Below are 23405 nucleotides of genomic sequence, written 5' to 3'. Positions count from 1 at the left end.
TCCAGCGGCTTTGTTTCATTTTCCCACATTTGTGCACTTTCACAGATATTAAACAGTTAATAAACCAACATTATTACACATTTAAACTCGAAGAAACACTAAATAGACAAAATAAAACAAATCACACAACTTCACTCCTCGCGTTCCCGCCAAAAAGTCCAAACGGAATATTATCAACCAAAAAAAAATTCTATACCTCCGATCCGAAATCACACAACACGCGGTCACATATAAATGCAATAGCTAACACAAGTGAGGGTAAAAATCAAATATTAGTTAGTATTATTTGAAATTTTATTTGTTGTGTGCTCTGAACCGCTATTTGCTCTGTGTAGAAACGTGGCAAACAATCATATTATAAATAATACAATCACAGATTCAGACAGTGCGGTTGTGGAATAAATAGAGGAGTCTATATTCAGACATTTAATTAAACAAAGCTATCCGTGAATGCAACTTCGATAAAACAAAGCATTTTCAACATGAAACTATTCTATTCTTTTTGTGTTTAGATTTTGTTAAATTAATTAATGCCTGCTCTTATCGTAGTGATATGAATATTTGAACGCGACTTCGGTGTAGCCAGTGTTTATAAACAAACAAAAGAGTTTTCTGTGTGAATTCAAACAGCTACTAGCTGTGTACACTACGATGTGAATGTATCGCAAATTCCTAATCAGTATTATATCCCATTATCATTAGTTGAAGATTATGTTATTGTATTGAAGCGATAAACTGTTATCAAACGATAAAAATATTGTCAGTTAGTGTATGAGTTGGCTCGTTTGAGATTGGACGAAATATTTCTTCATAAACTTGCTGCCGATTAGTTCATATACAATGTATACGAGTGAGTTATTTTTATTTTTTAGAGTTTATTTGCTATTGGAATGTTTGATGAGTTATTTCAAATGTTTACAGTGATTATTATTTTTGTTAATGAAGTGTTGTGTTTTGTGTATCATGTGTAACATTGGGGTCATCGTAATTGGTTTTTTGTGAGGTCCCGTGTGGGCAGTGTTTTTTTTTTTTCTTTTGAAGTGAAACTTCTTTAGGCGCATGAGGATAAAATTTTTAAAGATGTAACGTCACGCAGGTATGCAACGGAAGTGTCGAAAAATTTTAATACAGCGCCATCTATGACAAAATTTTACATATACTTAGACATTTAGGATAGTTGTATTTTAATTTTTGAAGGTTTCACTTCTAACACGTGTGAATTGCACACGTTTCTTTTTTTTTTTATGCGCGTTCCCCTGACGATTCGTTGTCAGGGACATTTTTAGGCTTATTTGCTTTTTCGCCAATTTTATTTTTGTTCACTATTTGGGCAGTGATGTTGGGCTATATTGGTCTTGATGGAAATTGTTTCGAGAAAGTTCATTCGCGCGACAGCTGTCCGAGTTGTAGGCCTTTGGACAGCTGTTGACAAATATACAGATGGATGAGCTTAATCGAATTCAATATTTTTATCAGTATTTATTTTAGTGTAGATATGATCTCTTACGTTTCCGTTTTTGAAGTACAACAGCTTTTAAGTATTTTAAACCGAAACGCATTACTGCTTCACGATAGATATAGACAGGGTGGTGGTACCAGTAATTATGCATATTATAATTTTGCGAATTTGATTTTTGTAAGATTTAACCACGCAATATATATAATATAAGTGTGAGTTCCAGAGAATACTACTGCTACGACCAAAAGTAGTAGTAGCTAGAGTTACTCGAAACGTTCGGAATGGTATCTTATATGTTCTGATAAATACAGCGACAGAATAATATCATGTAAAATTATATTAGATTTTACGGTTTTAATTAATCAGAAACGGCTATGGGATAATTTACGATGTAACGATATAGTGAGTGGGAGTGACGGTATGGGTACTGTCAGATCTTTCTACAGTCAATCAATCTATCTATCTATCTAATCAGTTTTAGCGGGTAGGGCCCTAAAATTTCTTGGGCCCGCGGTCTGCTCCCAACACCTTGCAGATCTTCAAGATCCACATAACCCCGAGCGCCCCCTAGACACGGGGACCTCGTAGGAGGTTCGGCCCCCACCCGAAAAAAAAAGGCTTTTCAATCAGTGCTTCTACAACAGAAGCGTTTTGCTCATAAAATACAATAAGGTGCTGTTGCACACTGCAACAGATTAGTCAGTTTTTTTTTTTTTTTCCTACCTATCCTTGAGAAGCTATTTCAGCTTCTCCGTGACGTGTAGGTGAGCTCACGGGGCTCAAACCGGAGTGTTGCTAACACTGGCCCTAGCAAGAGCAGTTAAGCATGGGTAGAAAAAAAAAGAACGATCTACAAAATTCAGCTTTGCCAATTTGCAATGGATATTGTGTTCGATTTAGGCTCATAGTTGTTTTTGCTATGAGAACAGTTCCATTGTACCCTAGTTGTACATGTGGAGTCAGTGATATTTTCATAAAAATATATCATTATAATATAGTATACGACACTTTAATATGTTTAGATAAGATTTTTGTCGAGTGATAATTTTATCGTATGAGTCATAACGGTAAAGCTGTCTAAAAATATGAAGGGCACAATATATTTTTATTTTTGTTTGTATTTTTTGTGAGTATTGGAATAAGAAGAACTCACGGCCCATTTGACGGTGAGTGGTCTCCGTCGTCACTAACCTTTATATTATGAAAACTTTATAAAAATGTTAACGAATATTTTTTTTATTATTTTTATAGTTAATAGCCTACCGAACGTAGCGAAATAACTAATTTACCACAATACTAGATATACTTTATTTTAAAGGTTTATAACTCAATGGCAGTTTGCCTTCTGTGTAATGGGTATTAAAAACACACGCGTCAAAACAAGTGCGAGCCGAAATACCTAATAAACAATCCTGATGAACAATAATAGAATAAATACAAACTTTGCGAACATTTACTAATATATTATTATATACTAGATGATCACCGAGCTTTTCTCGGTTTTTTTATAACGCCATCTTGTTGTGTCTTTAAAGCGGTTAGTTGCCCTCAATTAAGAAAAATAGTATTATTATTCGCCAATAGATGTCGGGAAGAGTCATAAAGTTGATTATCGATAAAGTTGATTATTGAAAACACGAATAAAACAACATTTTCTGAAAATAAATCGTATCTAGATCGATTTATCGCCCCCGAAATCCCCTATATACTAAATTTTATGAAAATCGTTGGAGCCGTTTCCGAGATTCAGATTATATATATATATATATATATATATATATATATATATATATACGAGAATTGCTCGTTTAAAGGTATGACGGAGAAGGGACCGCCGTAGTGTTTTTAAAAAGTGTGACGTCAGCCTTGCGACGTCACGGTCATTAATTTGTTGACGAATGACTCATGTTTGGGTTTCCGAAACAAAACTTCACGAGAACTTCACGAGAACTTCGTATATTGCACGAGAAGCATAACAACGTTACAGAGATATCCGTACAGTACAACGGCTCGGACACGAATCAATCAGTGCTAGACAGCACGGCCGTATTTATGGGGCTTCGTACCCGTCTTCTTCTTCGGGGTCGTCGTACTCCCTTACGGGGGCACGGAGCGGGCCTCGGGGTAAACCCCACTACCCGGGCAGACGCTCCCTGCCACATAGGGCAGGGGTGAAATGGATGCAAGACTGGATTGGGGGGGGGCTGTTCGCAGCGTGCTTCGGCACACTCACATCGACAAAAATACATACATATATTTAATACGACGGGCTTGATGATGCAGGAGGAGTGGTGCCCGCGGACGACGCACCCCGGCGCCGGCTGCTGTCCTCTGCTTCCTAATGCTAATAATTTTTTTTTTTTTTTTTTTTTTTTTTTTTTTTTTTTTTTTTTTTTTTTTTTCCCTTACTATCTAACTACAACTAACTACAACTAAACTAAAGCTAACTAAACTACTATATACAACAGGGACAACAGTCAGCAACCGTGGGGCCCGCCACCGGCCCCATGCCGCGGCCCCACCTCTACAAACCAGAGGAGGAGCCGCGGCACTAGTTTGGCGCTCACCCGTTCTGGGCTCCCCAAAAGGAGAAGACCATCGCGGGGAGGGACCGATATGAAAAACACTCCCCAGACGGGGGAGTGGTCCACCCAACGGGGGTGGAAAATGGGTCCCCATAGGGGGGGCACCCCAACGATGTGGGGGGAAGTGAAGAGTGTGGACAGCTCAGTCCCATGGGGGCACTCATTATGAGCACTCCCATATCACTCCGGTTAAGCCGACTATCTTACCATAGCCGGGGGTTCCAGTAGCTCCCTTGGTAGCGCCCGACCATCAGGTGGTCTGGCGTGCAAGGGAGCTATATTGTGGAGGTGCTCGTGGGGTCCACCGTCAGCCCGCTCGTAAAGATTACGAGCTAGCCTCCGGATGAACCCCTCGAGCGACTCCACATCCAGATCCCGGGCGATTACGTCATTTCTGACGTAACGCCCTGCTCCGACTATCGTGCGAAGAGCCAGATTTTGCTGGACCTGTAACCTCGCCCGCATACCCTGCGGGATGAGGTGATACCAGGCCTCAGCTGCGTACGTGATACGGGAACGGACATACGTCTTATAAATGCCGAGCTTAGTCCTGACCGGCAACCTGGAGGCCAACACCGGCCGGAGGAGGAATCTCGCACAGCGAGCGGCCGCCAACGCCTTATTGGCGTGGGCGGTCATCCTCAAACTCCGGTCGATATCGACCCCCAAGTACCGGACGCTGGATCTAAACTCGACATTAGCGCCACGGAGACTGAGCTGTCCCGGGACGACTGTTGTGCGGACCGGACCGAAGAGGATAGCCGCAGTCTTCCCCACGTTGACCGCGACCCTCCATCGGTCCAGCCACTGGGGCAGTAAGTCCAAAAGCCTCTGCATCCTCAGAATGGCCGCAGAGGGGACGTTGGATGACGAGAAGTAGGCGCTGTCGTCGGCAAACAGCGCCAACTTCACGTCTACTTCCCACGCTTGGAGGTTACCCTCGAGCGTGGGAATGTCGTTGGTGTAGAGAGCGTAGAGGAATGGAGCCAGGACGCTTCCCTGAGGAACTCCGGCCGTGACTGGGCGCACCGACGACTTGGCGCCCTCGACCGCGACAAAGAAGGATCTTCCCTCCAGGTACGACCCCAGCAGTCGCACGTAGGCGTGCTGGAGGTCCGTGTTCTGCACCAGCTTGTGGATCAGTCCCGCATGCCAGACACGGTCGAAGGCCTTCTCGATATCGAGAAAGACTGCGGCCGTGTACTGGCGCGCGTTGGACCGATCCGCCAAGTGGTGCATGACGCGGACCAATTGCAGCGTTGTCGAGTGACCGCTGCGAAACCCGAACTGCTCGGGTCTGGAAAGGATGTGCGGCGACACCCTTCTCAGCAGCAGCCTCTCGAACAACTTGCCCACATGCGACAGCAAGGTGATCGGACGATAACTGGAGGGATTTCTCCTATCCTTGCCGGGTTTGGGCAAGGCGATAACCTTGCCCAATTTCCAAATTCCCGGGAAGTGTCCTGTGGACAGAATGGAATTGAACAGCCGTGTCATATATGACACGGCCGTTTCAGGGAAGTGGAAGAATGCGAGGGAGGGAATACCGTCCTCACCCGGCGCCTTGCGCCTCTTCATCCGCTTGATGGAGAGGCGCAATTCACTGGGAGTGATGAAAACATCATCTCCCAACGGAGGCACCGGGGAGGAGAGTAGGTTCGCTACGCTCTCTTCCACCGATTGGTGGAATGCGGCCTCTGAGGGTGCAGAGTCATTCGGAATTCGTACCCGTGAGCGTGTTGACACGTTTTAAACACGTGAGCGTGTTTACACGTTTTTCAAACACGTTTTAAAGTATTGAAATTACAATAAAAGGAACTGTTTAACATCAATTTCTTATCACAGAGTAATTAGTTGATGATCAGTAGGTAAATAGTCATATTTGCGCCGACACGGCCATACTGACAGACGGTGCGCGCTCTGCACCAGCCGCCCATGTATGGTGTATCACCAGAGAGTTCTTGGAGTTCATCTGAAACAATGGAATGTCTGTTTCTGAGATTGGTATCTGTGTACCTTTTTATGTTACTTTGAAAGTAACTTATTTTGTGTAGTTTTATATTGTGACGTACACTGTGGTACTTATATAGTGAACGTACACTGTGGTACTATGTAGTGGACGTACACTGTGGTACTTATGTAGTGGACGTACACTGTGGTACTTATGTAGTGGACGTACACTGTGGTACTTATGTAGTGGACGTACACTGTGGTACTTATGTAGTGGGCGTACACTGTGGTACTTATGCAGTGGGCGTACACTGTGGTACTTATGTAGTGGGCGTACACTGTGGTACTTATGTAGTGGGCGTACACTGTGGTACTCATGTGGTGGCGTACACTGTGGTACTCATGTGGTGGCGTAATTTTATTAATCAAAAATAAAAACTTATCCTTATGCCGATTGTTGATTTTGTTGTTCGACCATCCTGGTTTGTGAAGTAGATGGTAGAGGTTCATCGGCTGATGCTGGTGTGTAGTCTTCTTCCGCCGATACGGTTATCTGGTCTCCAGGTTGTTGCTCAGCGGAGGCGGCATGTGATCCCACTTGGGCGGTGCGCGCTCTGCACCAGCCTCGTTGATTCTCGTAGGTTTTCTTTGATTCCCATTGATCTGCAGGAATAAAAAGTTTCTCTGAGTAGCGCATCTGTTATACTTGCGATACTTGTAACTATGTAAGTTTGAGACTATAATGCGATTTTATTGTAGGGTTCTCGGAGGTTTTCGTAGATTTCTCGGAGGTTCTCGTAGATTTCTCGGAGGTTCTCGTAGATTTATTGAAGGTGGGATAAGAATGTGTAAGGTGTTGTTCGTTGTGTAAGGATATCATGGCCTTCAGATGAATTTTGTGGTGAAATTTTAGTAATCAAAAATAAAAACTTATCTTTTGTATTCATTGATCAGTTGATTGTTGATTCCGTCGCTCGACCATGCTGGTTTTTGAAGCAGACTGTACAGGCTTATCGGCTGATGCTGGAGGGTAGTCATTATCCGCCGATACGGTTATCTGGTCACCAGGTTGTTGCTGAGCGGAGGCGGCGTGTGATCCCACTTCTGATGACGGAGAAGGGACCGCCGTAGTGTTTTTAAAAAGTGTGACGTCAGCCTTGCGACGTCACGGTCATTAATTTGTTGACGAATGACTCATGTTTGGGTTTCCGAAACAAAACTTCACGAGAACTTCACGAGAACTTCGTATATTGCACGAGAAGCATAACAACGTTACAGAGATATCCGTACAGTACAACGGCTCGGACACGAATCAATCAGTGCTTTTTTTTTTTTTTTTTCCTACCTAAGCTGAGAGCCTTGAGAGGCTATGTCAGCGTAACCCTAACTTTTGTAGGTGAGCTCACGGGGCTCAAACCTGATGACGTTGCTAACACGAACCCTAGCAAGAGTCGTGCTTCGCAGAATCTACCACCGGATCGGAAACGCGACCCACTGAGAAGATCCGGCGAGAAACTCAGTGGGCTGTGTCTGAGAGTTAATTTACTCGTCGAGCCCTTCGTCGCAAGCGACGGGTTCGACGAGAACGGTGACCGGTGCTTGAATTACCTAAAAGCACCGTTAGTGGATCGGGCGGATCCGAGATGACGTGTTTTGGGCGACGTCGACTGCTTTCCATTCTGTCCGCAGGATCGGGAATGTAGTTACCGGCGGCCACGATGAGAGGGTTCTCGTGTCGTGCCGCTTTATCGAAGTGGCGCATGGACGCCGACTGCAGATACTTACTGATGGACTCTAAGTCCAGGTCGTCATGGAGGTCGACGTTCCTGACGAACCACGGGGCTCCGACGGCTATCCTGCAAAAACGGGATTGAATAATTTGAAATGTTTTTAGGTGTATGCGGGCCGCGTGAGCGAACACTACACTTGCATAGGTCATGACGGGGCGTATGCAAGTTTTGTAGAGTGTCACCTTATTTCTAAGGGACATTTTACTTCGCCTACATATCATCGGGTAGAGACGTCCTAGAATGAAGGCGGCACGGTCGCGTACCGTCTTAATGTGGGGGCGGAATGTCATCCTACTGTCGAGGGTGACGCCTAAGTACTTGACCTTCGGGGCCCACGGTATGGGCTGGTCGAACATCGTGATTGGGCGAACGGCGGGGGCGGGGGTATTGACGCGCCTAGTCGGAAGGGCAATCAGTGCTAGACAGCACGGCCGTATTTATGGGGCTTCGTACCCGTGAGCGTGTTGACACGTTTTAAACACGTGAGCGTGTTTACACGTTTTTCAAACACGTTTTAAAGTATTGAAATTACAATAAAAAGAACTGTTTAACATCAATTTCTTATCACAGAGTAATTAGTTGATGATCAGTAGGTAAATAGTCATATTTGCGCCGACAGGTATAAGATTTTATTTATTTATTTATTGTATTGATGGGTGAACGAGCTCACGGCCCAACTGATGTTAAGTGGTTAGCCAGTGGGTATGGACTCATAGACATCTACAACGTAAATACCGCTACCCACCTGAGATATGAGTTCTAAGGTCTCAATATATTTACAAGGGCTGCCCCACCCTTGAAGCCGAATCGCATTACTGCTTTATGGCAGAAATAGGCAGGGCGGTGGTATCTAACCGTGCGGACTCACAAGAGGTCTTACCACCAGTAATTACGCAAATTATAATTTTGTGGTTTAATTTTTATAACACGATGTTATTCCTTCACCGTGGAAGTCAATCGTGAACGTTTGTTGAATACGTATTTCATTACAAAAATTGGTAGCTGCCGGCGGGATTCGAACACCGTTGCTTCGCAAGATACGAATGCACCGGACGCCTTATCCTTTAGGCCACCACGACCTCAGAATAGCTAATTACTTGAACGTATCAACGATTCAAAACGTCAAAACAGATTCTCAGCGACCTGGTTAAACAGTTTACGATAAAAACCGGGGGTCGAATAGATTATAAATTGGGTTTCTTCCTGTTACAAGCTTTTAGTCTCTCAAATTGTAATCAACAATATTACAACAACAATAATAATATATGTAACAAATTTGTAATCATTTACACTCAGTGTCAGTCAGTGATGAAGTCGTGTTAGTTTTAATGTAATGACATTTATATAAAGTTCTTACAGTGACGAAAGCTTAGTGTATTGTCAATACAAATATTGAATACAAATATTAGTGTGCGAAGATTATCAACTCATGGTAAAGAAGACGTAAACGAAGCATAGCGTGTGGCTGTTTTTTTAACCGACTTAATAAAGCAGGGGGTATTGATTCGTCTGTGTTTATTTTGGTGCATTGCTTGTTTTTTGTGCGTTTTTTTTATTTATTGCTTAGGTGCGTTTTTTTCTAGCGTCTCATTTCGACCTAACGCGGGTCCTAACTCAAAGACAGTTTTGTTTTGCCTACCTATCCGAGTAACCTCGAGGGGTTATCATAGCTTCAACGGACGTGTAGGCGAGCTCACGGGGCTCAACCTGGTGACTTGTTAACATTAACCCTGGTAAGGGCCGTCGCCCATGGACTTTAGCAAGCCCCTGCCTACCGTTAAGTACTCTCCACAAGCCTCGAAAGCCTCGATTGAAGAAGGACATATCATAGCGCTCGGGAAACACCGTGGAGGGGAGCTCATTCCAAAGCCGGATGGTACGTGGCAAAAAAGATCTCTGAAAACGCACTGTGGATGACTCCAGGGATTACGGATGATTATTATTATTATTATTAGTGGCGGGTGGTGCATTTCTAAAAATGGAGATGATGGAATCATCTCAAACAATCCCTCAGAGCACTCAACTCAGAGCTATATACCACTGGATCGGAATCCCGACCCACTAAGAAGTTCCGAAGAGAAACTTTGTGGGTTAATTTTCACGAAGAATCCTTCGTCGCATTGGACGGGTTCAACGAGAACGGTGACCGGAGACAAACAAAATATTGCGACTTATTATTATACTATTTAGATACGTTAGTGTTGATAATACGGTTACGGTTTAATCTCGGGCTTATTAGCTTCAAATAATTAATAATTAACAGTTTTAGTGGTCATTTACAACCTAATATATTATGGTATACTATTTAAAGACGAGATCTTGTACCATAATAATTCATTATAGTGTTTGTTTTAATTACGATTAAACCGGTCACCGTCCTTGTCGAACCCGTCGCTTGCGACGAAGGGCTCGACGAGCGAACTAACCCATAGACACAGCCCACTGAGTTTCTCGCCGGATCTTCTCAGTGGGTCGCGTTTCCGATCCGGTGGTAGATTCTGCGAAGCACTGCTCTTGCTAGGGTCAGTGTTAGCAACTCTCTGGTTGAGCCCCGCGAGCTCACCTACAAACGTTAGGGCGAAACTGAAATAGCCTCTTAAGGCTATCAGCATAGGTAGGAAAAAAAAAAACGATTAAAACTGATTTTTTTTTAAATATTGCATATGCAATTTTCAGGTCTGCCTTTCTCGATGGAGCACATTCCTAAACAAAAGGGCTTCGGATGCCTATCTCTCAAGTTTGGCTGTATATTATCGGGCTTAACTTTAATCGTAAGTAGTTAGTACGGTATGCATTGTAAATTCTGTGTGTACTGTCTGTATACACATTCTGTGTGTTTGTATATGTATAGACTATCGGATTGCGCAGGGGTTCACATTTCAAAAGCTAATATTTTCTTCTGAGGAAATATCTAATCCTTTTCTATAACGTCCATGGAAAATATCGTGTAATAAAAATCAAATCAGCAAATTAATGCGTTATGGCGTTTTGTGCCCGCACTGGCAAGAGCGACCAACTTGCCTATGTCTGCGCGAAACATTGTTGCTTTGTATTGAATTGAAACTCTAACTTCATCACGAGTTTTTCTATGTGTTCGTGACCACTTGAGGCTAGATGAAGCGTGAACTCATCCATCAATCTGTTAAAAATGGAAAAACCATAATATTTCAGTACATGAAGGTCTAATGAATTTTTGACAATATAGATTTTTTTTTAAATTGGAATCTTAAATGCAAAACCTCTCTCTACTTCACAGCTGTACTCCGTGCTGGTAATAGCGCACTCCTCAGCCGCCATCGCAACAGCCTCACAGTCGCTAAAGTTCGACTGGGAAGGAGTTTTGACGTATGGCGTTTTGGCAACTGTCATTTTGACACATTGCGTCACGCTGTTCCTGACAGCCATCATGCTTGTCGGCACTTTGAGGGTAAGGAGCTTTTAATGTATACTAGTGGTCCCCCAGTAGTCGAAATTCGACTATAATTAATTAAAATTATAAGTTTGTACACTATTAAGATTCTATTGTCAATAATTATACTTCTATAATGACAGATTTCGCCAAGACTACCCCTTGGACAAATATTAATAAAGACAAAAAATATTTAATCTATTCTCAATTTTACCACAGACTATAGGCAATAAGAAAAGTTTGACAATAAACAAATAGTATGCAGGCGACACACACGTGAAATACATGGTAGTGTGTGTAATATTTTCTTTATTGATTTAACGTATTTTTTATGCATTTAAAAAAAAAAATATTTAGCATTGTGCACTTTTAAAAAAAAAATATTAGCATTGTGCACTGCTTCTCTATATTCTCTATAAGTGTGGGAAATTTCATACTCCTCCGTCCGCGCAATTTTCGTAAAAAGGGGTACAAAGTTTTTGCTTCGCGTATTAATATATAGATAACTTAAATAAAATAAATTAAAATCTTAAGGACTAGCAAAACTGTAGACTTTAAAAAGAAGAAGCTGTCTATAATTCTCTTATAGCTCCAGGTAACTGCTGTCTTCGTTCTGCTTCGAAATGTACCTTAAGTATTTCGATCAGCAGTCGCAAAGAAATACAGTCTTAGAAGTGTAGCTAGAACTACGTTTAGCGAAGTTTCTAGAAGTTTCTAGAACCAAGCCAGACGCGCTAAACGGTTTAGATTCACCACACGAGGCCCCAAATACCATTCCACGTGACATGACTATAACACGTGGAATGGTATTGCTTTCACTGTGGAAAATTCACCAGTATGAATTGTATGTAGTTGGAACAGCGCCCCTATTAGCAAACGTAGGCAAACTCTATACAGGTTTGAGTTAACTTTTACGTTAGCGAGAACGTTAAAAAACTCGTACTGAGCAACCACGTGTCAATGACTTTCGGTCAGAAAACCATTGGAAACAAGTTTATAAATCAGTACTATTGTATTTTGTCAGGCACTTAAGACAATAATCCAACCATAGCATACAGTTTGTTATGTTAAAAATCCAAACAAATTTTTACATTAATATTACACAGTAAATTAAACACTATCTTAATTAGCATTATGCTTATTATATCATAGGAGAAAAAGCAATAATCTATATATTAATACGTGAAGCAAAAACTTTGTACCCCTTTTTACGAAAATTGCGCGGACGGAGGAGTATGAAACTTCTCACATTTATAGAGAATATAGAGAAGGAGTGCACAATGCTAATATTTTTTTTAAATAATGCATAAAAGATACTTTAAATCAATAAAGAAAACATTACACACACTATATACCATGTATTTGACGCACACACGCATGCATACTATTTATTGTCAAACTTTTGTTCTTGACGTCTCTTGTCAAATTGAGAATAGATTAAATATTGTTTGTCTTTGTTAATAATTGGTGATTATAGAAGTATAAAATACAATCATAATAGTGTACAAACTTACAATTCCAATTAATTATAGTCGAATTTCGACTACTGCGGGATCTCTAGTAATATTAAATATCCGATATCGAGAAAATCCGACGAGAAACTGGTTGTATCTATGTGCTTAGTTGCACGTCGAACTCTTCGTCGATTACGATGACCGATGCTTGGAGAGCTTAAAAGCACCGAGAGTGGATAAAGAGGATCCGATAGAACATGTTTAGTGCGTCGGCGGCCTTACCTTGCCCCGTCACCGGTCAGATATATGGTTAGAGGCAACCACGTTATGAGAGTTGCACATTTCATTCATAAATTTAATAATAATTTTTTTATTCATATTTTTTAAGGAAAAACCTCACTTGATGCGTCCTTGGCTGGTGTGGATGTCTGTGCAGATCATGATCTATGTTCTCATGTTCGTGTTTTGGACCACAACTAACATGGTCAGTCATATGGGCGACACGTCGATGCTCGGATACGCGTTGGAATTTCTAACTCTCTGTAAGTTGTTTTACGGGTCAATATCGTTGTTAAAGGCATTTGATATTCATTTGGCTATCCTTGTTCATATCCTGTATGTATTATATATTACCAGAACGTAGTATATAATAATAGATGGAGACCATGTCAAACTGTTTGAACCTAGCTCTGTTGTATCTGCGGGCTTTAATATACAGTTAGGTTAGATCAGATCCGTAAGCAATTCTACCTATCTAGAGCAATCAAGATTACGTGATATATCAGACTTAATATCTCTTTATTTATTTATTTCATTTGTGTTTTCTTCTTCTTTTTTTCAGTAATTCGTTTCTACATGTTGGTCCTTGTCGCAAGCTATTACGATTTGTTAGAAAAGGACAGAGAATACGGAGAGAGACTCAAAAGTTTGAACAATCAACACTGGTACAACTCTGCTTGATCTAGAAATTTAAGTTTAAGGATAACGGAATACTCTTTTTTTGTTGTTGTTTGTTTTTATAATTATTATTTTATTGTAACTGTTTATTTGAAATTGAAGACTGCTATTATGAACTTCTTGAGAGAATTTATCGCGTCAAGAGTTAGCAAGCAAGAAGCCAGTCAATCTGTAATTATACAGTTTATTAAAACTGTATAGTGTATTAAACTTTGCTTAGTTACATGTTGTAGGATCAGTGGATATGTTCCTGAATGATTAAATTGCAGATTTTGATTGGTAGATGATGTCATTTACCTTGTTGATGTCTATGGGCTCTGATTACCGCTTAACACCAGGTGGGCCATGAGCTCGTTCATCTATCTATTTAAAAAAACGAATTATTTTTTATTTTTCTAGCCCTTTTTTTATATCGACCACCTGACTATAAATTCACGGATAAACTGGCTTAATAAAATCATAACTTGAAAGTGGTCACTCAGATATCTAAAAAGAAAAATAACATTGAATTACAATTTCAAGTGTTCGGTTCGTAAAGTTTATAACCCTGAGATGTTTTTTTTTTATTGCCCTTTTAGGCAGACGATCATACGGCCCATCTGATGGTGAGTGGTTACCGTCGCCCATGGACTTCAGCAATGCCAGGGGCAGAGCCAAGCCGCTGCCTAAAAAGATGTCGAAAAAAAGAATTTAATACGTAATTAAGTTAATGGTTTCTCGATTCAAATATGTGTATTTAAAACTGAAGAATCATTTTTCATTAAAATCCAAGGAAAAATTCATAAGACGTACACAATTTCATGAGTTTTATTTGGTATATCGCTTAAGTTGTCATTAAAAATACATCACTCATCACGGAATGTACTTATTTTTATAGACTTATAATATAAAATACATTGAGCTTAAAATACACTATGCTAACTTAAACATTCAGAAGATTAAACATTAAGACATTTAAGACGACACAACACGACACGACACGACGACACGACGACACGACACAATTAATATTATTAATTTGTCGTGTAATTTTTTTTATCGATTAATTGGTTTTTCGTGTCACGAAAACCTTATCTTAAATATTATAGCAAAATTGAACAATTCTTTTTCAGTAAATATAGATACGACGGTGGAATAAAAAATAAAAAATAAACGCTTTACGGCGACATCGCCATGCATTTTTTTATCATAAAATTTATTGTTTAATTTTGCATTTATTAAAAATTTCTAATGCTTCGTTGTCTTTGTGGAAGAACTGAGTGTACGTGATTATTAACCAGTGAAAGAATTATGTAGTGTTATCTACATATTGTTTTTTGATCTATCTTTTAATTTTAAGGTAAACTTGTCTGGCCTCTAACCTTTAGGAATATGGTCAAGGATTCAGGATGGGAATCGGTGGAGAGACTAAGCTCAGGGTACCATTATGGTAGGAAGCTGGTGAAATAGTATTTTGTAACTTCTAACATAGCCGCAGAGTTACACTAAGATTACAATTTTCAATTATATTTCATAAAGTTATTATATGTATCTCTAAACTTTATTTTACCGTCATCTTGTCTAGCCTCTAACCTTTAGGAATATGGTCAAGGATTCAGGACGGGAATCGGTGGAGAGACTAAGCTCAGGGTACCATTATGGTTGGAAGGTAGTAAAACAGTATTTTGTAACTTCTAACATAGCCGCAAAGAGAATCATTACACTAAGGGTACAATTTTCAATTATATTTCTAAAGGGTATAAATATGTATTTCTAAACTTTATTTTACCGTCATCTTGTCTAGCCTCTAACCTTTAGGAATATGGTCAAGGGTTCAGGATGGGAATCGGTGGAGAGACTAAGCTCAGGGTACCATTATGGATGGAAGGTGGTGTAATAGTAGTTTGTAACTTTTAACATAGCCGCAGAGAGTATCATTACACTAAGGTTACAATTATCAATTATATTTCAAAACTTTAATTCTTAATTAATTACTTAATTCTCTAAACCTTATTTTACCTTTCGTAAAAACTTTTACAAAACTAACAATTTTAGTACATAGAGTTCGGTAAAAAAATAATTTGTTGGTTCAAGATAAATATATATTAAGGCACCATTAATTAGTTCAGGAATCGACGAGAGCTTAAGGATAAATATTGGCCGTGAAGGCGAAGAACTGGTGGTATCGCAGTCGAAGTCCTGGTCGTTATCAGGACCGAGGACAATGACAGTGACAAGACGTGTCAAGGTTCATGTATAATTCAACGTCTCACCTCTATACCTTGCCAGCTTTACTACATACATCTACGCTATAATTTCCTCACACGCTTAGCCCACTGAGTTTCTCACCGGATCTTCTCAGTGGGTCGCGTTTCCGATCCGGTGGTAGATTCTGCGAAGCTCTGCTCTTGCTAAGGCCAGTGCTAGCAACACTCCCGGTTTGAGCCCCGTGAGCTCACCTACACGTCAAGGAGGAGCTGAAATAGCCTCTCAAGGCTATCAGCATAGGTAGGAAAAAAAACCCCACACGCTATTTGATTTTTAAAGTTAGATAAGTTCTTCCATCTATATATAGTTTATTCATACAAAATTATAATTTACGTTTTGGCGATCTACTTCTTTGAAAAGTTTTAGAAACACGTGTTTTAATGGAATTATTTTTGAGAATATATCACAAATGTATCGCCAAAATTTCCTATTGAAAATATATATAATACCTAACAAATAAGTCAGGGAATTTGAGATCTATACCTCGTGTTTTTTTTTTTAATTAAATTAAAATAGACCCATTAGCCTTATACTGAAAAAAATAATAATCTTAAAATGAATAAAAGAATAAAATGTCTATCCAAGTCATCATGCTGTGCCGCTTTCTCTTGTATATTTCACCGAACCGTCTCTTTCCATCTTCACTATTGAGCTCCATATCAATATGACCAGGTAGATTTGCAGTGCTAAAATAAAATAAAAAATCAACACGTATATACGCAAGTAGATCTCTAACGAATAAATAATTAAAGAATATAGGAGGACCTTTCAGTCCAGTTTTCGCGGGGTAGTAAATAGTTTACGTAATGTCAATTTACTTAATGTACGTAACGTAAAATTGCATGGTCAATACTCTACGCAATATTGTCAATGTTAGTATATATGGCATGTGTGATAAAACGCATATTTCTTCGTCGAATTTACTGGTGGTAGGACCTCTTGTGAGTCCACACGGGTAGGTACCACCACCCCGCCTATTTCTGCCGAGAAGCAGTAACGCGTTTCGGTTTGAAGGGTGGGACAACCGTTGTAACTATACTGAGACCTTAGAACATATATCTCAAGGTGGGTGGCGCATTTACGTTGCAGATGTCTATGGGCTTCAGTAATCACTTAACAGCAGGTGGGCTGTGAGCTCGTCAACTCATCTAAGCAATAAATAAAATGAGGTTATTTATTTTTATATTATGTCCGCCTCTTCTATGTCAAAAGGGACATAATGTTTCAATATAACTACAATACTTACTCAGTTGGAATAAAATTAAGAATAATTCGCTTGCTGTCTCCTTGTTGATGAAAGCGAGGCTGTACGCTAACCCGATTGTGGAGTAAATGATTTCGAAGTATAGGTAGAGTTTCATAAGGAGAACATGTTTCTGGAATATGCAAAAAAATATATTATATAATAATATAAATAAATAATATGTATGTATTTGTGTATATATGTATATGTGATGTATATAAGGTCTTTAGTGACCGAGGGTTCGAGGTCTGATCGCAATCAGAGCTTTCCTCCGGTATGTTTATTCTTTTATCATATTTATTCCCAAAACCCGTAACACAGATGAAAATCTTAGCTAGAGCTCTGAAAGCGAAGAAAGCGGAATTGTCGTAACTTGAAAAACCCAAATTTACACTACAGCCATAAAACTATTTAAAAAATTATATTCGTAGGAAAACGAGACCATTCGAAGCAGATTTTTTTTTATATGTACAAGAATTTGGTACTAAGTGATTTAGTCCATAACGTAAGCTACGACATTTCCACTTTCTCCCGTCGAACTGTATTTAATATATCTTAATATTTTCACGCGAGATATTCCAATAATTTAAGTATACAAAAGAAGAAGTCGTCGTGGCCTAAATGATACGACGATCGGTGCATTCGTGTTGAGCCATGCACCGGTGTTCGAATCCTGAAGGCGGGTACCAATTTTTCTAATGAAATACGTACTTGATTGACTTCCACGGTGAAGGAATAACATCGTGTAATAAAAATCAAACCCGCAAAAATTATAATTTGCGTAATTACTGGTGGTAGGATCTCTTGTGAGTCCCACGGGTAGGTACCACCACCTTGCCTATTTCTGCCATGAAGCAGTAATTCGTTTCGGTTTGAAGGGCGGGTCAGCCGTTGTAATTATACTGAGACCTTAGAACTCACGGGTCTATGGGCTTTAGTAACCACTTAACACCTTCTGTGAGCTCGTCCACCCATATAAGTAAAAAGAAAAAAAATTGGAAATATTAACGATTAAAACGTGAAAAATAAAAAAAGGAAATATTATAACATCAAAACAGACCTTATGCAGTGCGACAACGAAGACCGTGGTCATGGTGACCTCGATTAACAAAGCCACGGTGTCCACTATCAACCGTATCAATTCCGATGCCATTTCCTGTTGCTGTTGCTGCGAGGAGTTTCTTATTACGGAGATGTACAGTGACAAGAACGACGTCACTACTAAAGTCAGGATCTGGAAAACAAATAGCTCACCTTAAACTGGACCGTGAGCTGATAAAGTTAAGCCGGCTAGGTAACTTGGGTCTCTCTAAGCAAAGGTGATTAGTTCTGATATTGAGGACTTCGTAAAATTGACATCATAAAATATGGCATCAAGAAATCTAGGCAATAAGATACAGTTAATCATTCTAATAACAAAAACTAAAATTAGTAATATAAAAAATAAAAAAACTCGATTCAGATTTGAAAGAGACATTGGAATGATTACGAATGCATTATTATCGGATTCTCGTAAACGATATCGCCGATACAGAGAAACGACCGGCGACGGTGTCGCAAGTTTGCTGCCTCGACGAATATTTTGTAACGTTAGCATCTGTAATGGTGGACTACTATTGCAACATGTAATTGAAGAATAAAAAGAAACTTTAATCAAAACTGCGATAGTTTTAGCAGTAACGTAACGCTCCTAGAAGGCTTACAGTGTTTTTCTTTGGTTTAAGCCAGTCGAAGAAATAATTAAACATTTCACAGTACGACATAGGACAACTGATAGATACGTTTAACCAAGAAAACCGTAAAATATTCGAAAAGGTCCAAATAATCAAATCAAATCAAATCAAATCAAATAAAAAAAAATTTATTCAACTAAAATGAAAGTACATACTTGTTGAACGTCAAAAGAACTACCGCCAATTCACAAGAACTAGCCTAATATAATGACAATGAATAGAGATTATGCTGTAAATTTAATATTAATTAAGCACTTTTGTTGTAAATAGTCTATACTTCAAAGCTAACTAAGCTAATTAAAGGCCTAAAGGGTAAGACGCGTAAGACGCATTCGTGTTGAGCGATGCACCGGTGTTCGAACCCCAGGCTGGTACCAATTTTCTTATGAAATACGTACTCAACAAATGTTCACGATCGGCTTCCACGGTGAAGGAATAACATCGTGTAATAAAAATCAAACCCGCAAAATTATATATGCGTAATTACTGGTGGTAAGACCTCTTGTGAGTCTGCGCGGGTAGGTGCCACCACCGTTCCTATTTCTGCCGTGAAGCAGTAATGCGTTTCGGTTTGAAGGGCCGCGCAGCCGTTGTAACTATACATGAGACCTTATAACTTATATCTCAAGGTGGGTGGCGCATTTACGTTGTAGATGTGTATGGCCTCCAGTAACCACTTAACACCAGGTGGGCTGTGAGCTCGTTCGACCAACTAAGAAAAAAAAAACATACAATTACATACCAAATTCGTATATGCAAAAGTGATGAGACCTCTCCGTAGCGGGAAACAAAAACAACATCTTGTTAGAATTGGTATCTCCACTGATTCCTTGATTTTCTCTCTGAAACGAATTAAAGACTCATTTAGGTTTCAAGAAGTCTCTTTTTTGTGAATCAGGCGGTCGCAGTCGAAGCGAGGAAGGCGTATATATGATCTGTGTGCTAAGTGCGAGTTTTATAACGTTCTCGATAGCGTAAAAGTTAAATCAATCAATTTGTATGGAGTTGGAACAGCGTCTCTAGCAGAAAACGTAGGCAAACCTTCAAACTCCATACAGATTTGAGTTAAATTTTACGTTAAAAAATACGCACTATGCACACTGAGGTCGCACATACTCTGTACAAGCCACTGCAATCTAGATCACTTTAAGAAACCGGGGAAAGGCTGTCTCTCGGCGCGAACGTCTATCCGCTAATGTATTTATGATTTCTAATAGGAATTAAACCGATAACTTATATCTCTTAATGATAATACCAATAAAAATAAATAATAAGAATACAAAAAATAAGAAAAAAGAAAACCATTTTTTTTTATTGCCCGTGCATACGTCCCACCCGATGGTGAGTGGTTACCGTCGCCCATGGACTTCAACAATGCCAGGGGCAGAGCCAAGCCGCTGGCTACCAAACATTTTAAATCAGTTGCAACACATTAAATCAGAATATCATCAATGTAGTCTTAGTCAATCAAGTATGCATTATTAAGGATAATTCAAAAACGACTTGATAAAATAGGAGGACATGAGAGGCACCACCTTTCAATTAACAAAAGAATCACTAAAATCGATCTTTCTAGAAAAACGTTCACAAGTAATAAATAACACACATAAAATAAATACGGACGAATTACGAATTTTCTCCTTGTTTTGAAATCGCCTAAAAAGATTCAATGCATATAGTGAAAGCAGAAAAAACAAATAATTATTTCTTTTCAAAGTCAAATTTTTATAGGACCTCACCATTTATCCTCAACTTTCGTATACACATTTCTCACTATCGTACACCTTATCTGTTGGGTCAATAATGTTTCCTTCTATTATAATAATTTTTGAATAGTTCTACTCTATGTATAAATATAATAATATCCTAATGTACCCACATACACAAAAACTAATCGTTCATTACAAAGTTCATCAAGTTATCGGAGCATCCGCTAAACCATTTCGTACGAAACAATAAATTTCTTAATAATTAAAAACGATATTTACATCACTTTATTTAGCACATAATTATTATTTGTTGATTATTTAGATGAGTAACACTTTAATTGTTGGTGACTACGAAAACTAGAGTATTCGAAATACCGGTAATAATGAAATTACAATAAAAACGGCGCGATTAAACCGTAAAAATAGTTTTAATTATATCTGCGAATCGAAAAAAAACCTAATTTTTTCTAAGGTCCATTTAGATTATTTTTCTAATGTGGCTCTTTCAAGGAGCTCTGAAGCACTCGACCTAAATTTTCAACTCATTTTAATGGTATGGTGATATAATATCGTTTTCGGAGACCATATACATTATTAGGATATCGGCAGGAAACTGAACAGTTATGCATCGTATCCTCTTCTCGTCCGCGAAGAAACAGACGGGGCTGGCCGATTGGTGAGCTGGCGAGAAAACCGGTGGAGTGAAACGATAGAGGGATCCTCACAGGCCTCCTCTATTCCCTCCTTCCAGGTATAGCCCCTGAAGGAGCTAATTTTCGTCACCAGGTCTGTTTCTAGCTCATTGAACTCATATTTAATTCTGGGACAACTAGTTGTCACCCAGAGCCTCCGCAATCACCTCTTCCGGCGAATCATCGCCTTCAGATGGGAAGGGAGTCGACCTTTGGTCCCGCCGCTGTATACAAGAGCCGTCTTTTATTTTGATCTACAAGTCATTTCCGATCCTCCCGATCCACTAACGGTGCTTTTAAGTACCTCAAGCACCGGTCATCGTTCTCGTAGAGCCCGTCGTTTGCGACAAAGGGCTCGGCGAGTAAATTAACTCACAGACACAGCCCACTGAGTTTCTCGCAGGATCTTCTCAGTGGGTCGCGGCTCCGATCCGGTGATAGATTCTGCGAAGCACTGCTCTTACTAGGGTTAGCATTAGCAACGTCGTCAGGCTTGAGCCCCGTGAGCTCACGTACTTACTAAGGTTACGCCGAAATAGTCTCTCAAGACCATCAACTTAGGCAGGAAAAAATAAAATGGTCTATGGAAATTTAATGCGTGCAGTGGTTCTGTCTCGCTCTAAAACCCGTAAGAAGTGCACGAGCATTACATTAAGGTGTATATTTTAGATTAGCAGGATTTCTACTCATGCATACAGAGTGTATGTCTTCGGACAAGAACGTCTGATTTACGCCCAAGATTATGTAAATACTAGAGGTCCCGCAGTAGTCGAAATTCGAATATCATTAATTGGAATTGTAAGTTTGTACACTATTATGATTGTATTTTATACTTCTATAATCACAAATTCCGCCAAGACTACACTATAAAAAATATTAACAAAGACAATTTATATTCTATTCTCAATTTGACAACAGACGTCAAGAATAAAAGTTTGACAGTAAATAGTATGCATGCGTGTGTGCGTCAAATACATGGTATGTAGGTGTGTAATGTTTTCTTTATTGATCTTTTATGCATTATTTAAAAAAAATATTAGCATTGTGCACTTCTTCTCTATAAGTGTGGAAAATTTCATACTCCTCCGTCCGCGCAATTTTCGTAAAAAGGAATACAAAGTTTTTGCTTCACGCATTAATATATAGATAGCTTGTACTTAATTGAGCACACGATCAGCTTGCAAGCGTTGCGGTTGAAACGCTATTACGTAATAAGCCCACAAACCGTGACGTAACACGTTGGATATTATGACATTTGTCATAATTGTCAAATAGCGGCGCGTTTGGTCATTTTTAACTACTGTTTGTATCATAAAGTTTTCTTGTATTTTCTATGATATTATCGTTTTATTATTATAGCTCAAACTCACAATTATTCGAAGATATCAACAATATAATAATTAAAACTTAATTATTTAATGAATATTTTATAGGCCCGATGGTATATTCACGATCCTCAGCAGTGAGGAACCGATCGAAGAGAGAGAGAGAGGTATATTCTCGTATATTAGGTAGTACTGTTGGTAGGGTGTGTCATGAGTCCGTTCAAAGTTGTAATATTTTTCGGTTTGAAAGATGGAGCTGGAATCTAGTATAAAAATGGGACTTAGAATCCCTGTGAAAAAAAATGATGATAGAAAAAGAGAGAAAAAAAAAGATGTGTGGCACTCGGAGACTGTCGCGGTAAAGCTATTGCATAACATTTTTTATCAACTTATGCAATTATAAATCGACAATAATAATTTAATATTAAAACAACAATAAAATAAGATCCGGCGAGAAACTCGTGGGCTAACTTTCAATGAATCTGCTACATTGTGAGTATTCCATTTTGACCGCGCACTCACTAGAGGGCGCTACATGGGATAGAGACACGCCTTTGGATGCTAGTTCTAACTCTCATTCGCTCAGAATCAACGGTTTAGCTAGTTTATTTTTAATGTCACTCCAATCACTGAATGAGCAGTAGGAGTAGTAATAAAATTCTTCGACTAAGCGATAGAAAATGGCACGCCCAACGCATTGTAATGTGATATAATTTTCTATTTTACAATTCCGTTTGTCGCCGATAGATGGCACTTGACGCAAAAGCTGAATCGCGCTATCGTTGTGTTACCCACGAAATTATATCACATATTTTGATAGTACATAAATCGGTGTTTAGACTTCTTACTTTA

At 39.4% G+C, this 23405-nt stretch overlaps 2 protein-coding genes across 4 annotated transcripts in view; one reads left to right on the top strand and one right to left on the bottom strand.

Annotated features, from left to right (window-relative positions):
• The first annotated feature begins 221 nt into the window (after positions 1-221).
• LOC114244353 (uncharacterized) lies at positions 222-14461 on the top strand. 3 transcript variants are annotated; one of them, XM_028176133.2, is made up of 5 exons: positions 222-850; positions 10461-10555; positions 11041-11211; positions 13036-13189; positions 13489-14461. In XM_028176133.2, the coding sequence occupies exons 1-5, from the start codon at positions 841-843 to the stop codon at positions 13605-13607; spliced, it is 549 nt and encodes a 182-aa protein (XP_028031934.2). In that variant the 5' UTR covers positions 222-840; the 3' UTR covers positions 13608-14461. The 3 variants fall into 3 exon arrangements, with proteins under 3 accessions (XP_028031934.2, XP_089591046.1, XP_089591045.1); XM_089734920.1 differs by lacking the exon at positions 222-850 and adding an exon at positions 985-1003 and having other exon boundaries at positions 13489-14400; XM_089734919.1 differs by lacking the exon at positions 222-850 and having other exon boundaries at positions 10448-10555; positions 13489-14400.
• LOC114244352 (uncharacterized) overlaps positions 14398-23405 on the bottom strand; it is a 24658-nt gene continuing 15650 nt past the window's right edge. The window contains exons 2-5 of the mRNA XM_028176132.2: positions 19570-19669; positions 18155-18328; positions 17098-17227; positions 14398-16537 (exon numbers count right to left, since the gene is read on the bottom strand). Of these exons, the coding sequence (XP_028031933.2) occupies positions 16440-16537; positions 17098-17227; positions 18155-18328; positions 19570-19669 (502 nt within the window). The 3' untranslated portion in view covers positions 14398-16439. The remainder of the gene's footprint in view (positions 16538-17097; positions 17228-18154; positions 18329-19569; positions 19670-23405) is intronic.

This window comes from Bombyx mandarina, chromosome 18 (assembly GCF_030267445.1).
Source record: "Bombyx mandarina strain Sakado chromosome 18, ASM3026744v2".
NCBI lineage: Eukaryota > Metazoa > Arthropoda > Insecta > Lepidoptera > Bombycidae > Bombyx > Bombyx mandarina.
The sequence above is the reverse complement of the archived record's forward strand: the minus strand, read 5'-3'. Positions and strand labels throughout refer to the sequence as shown.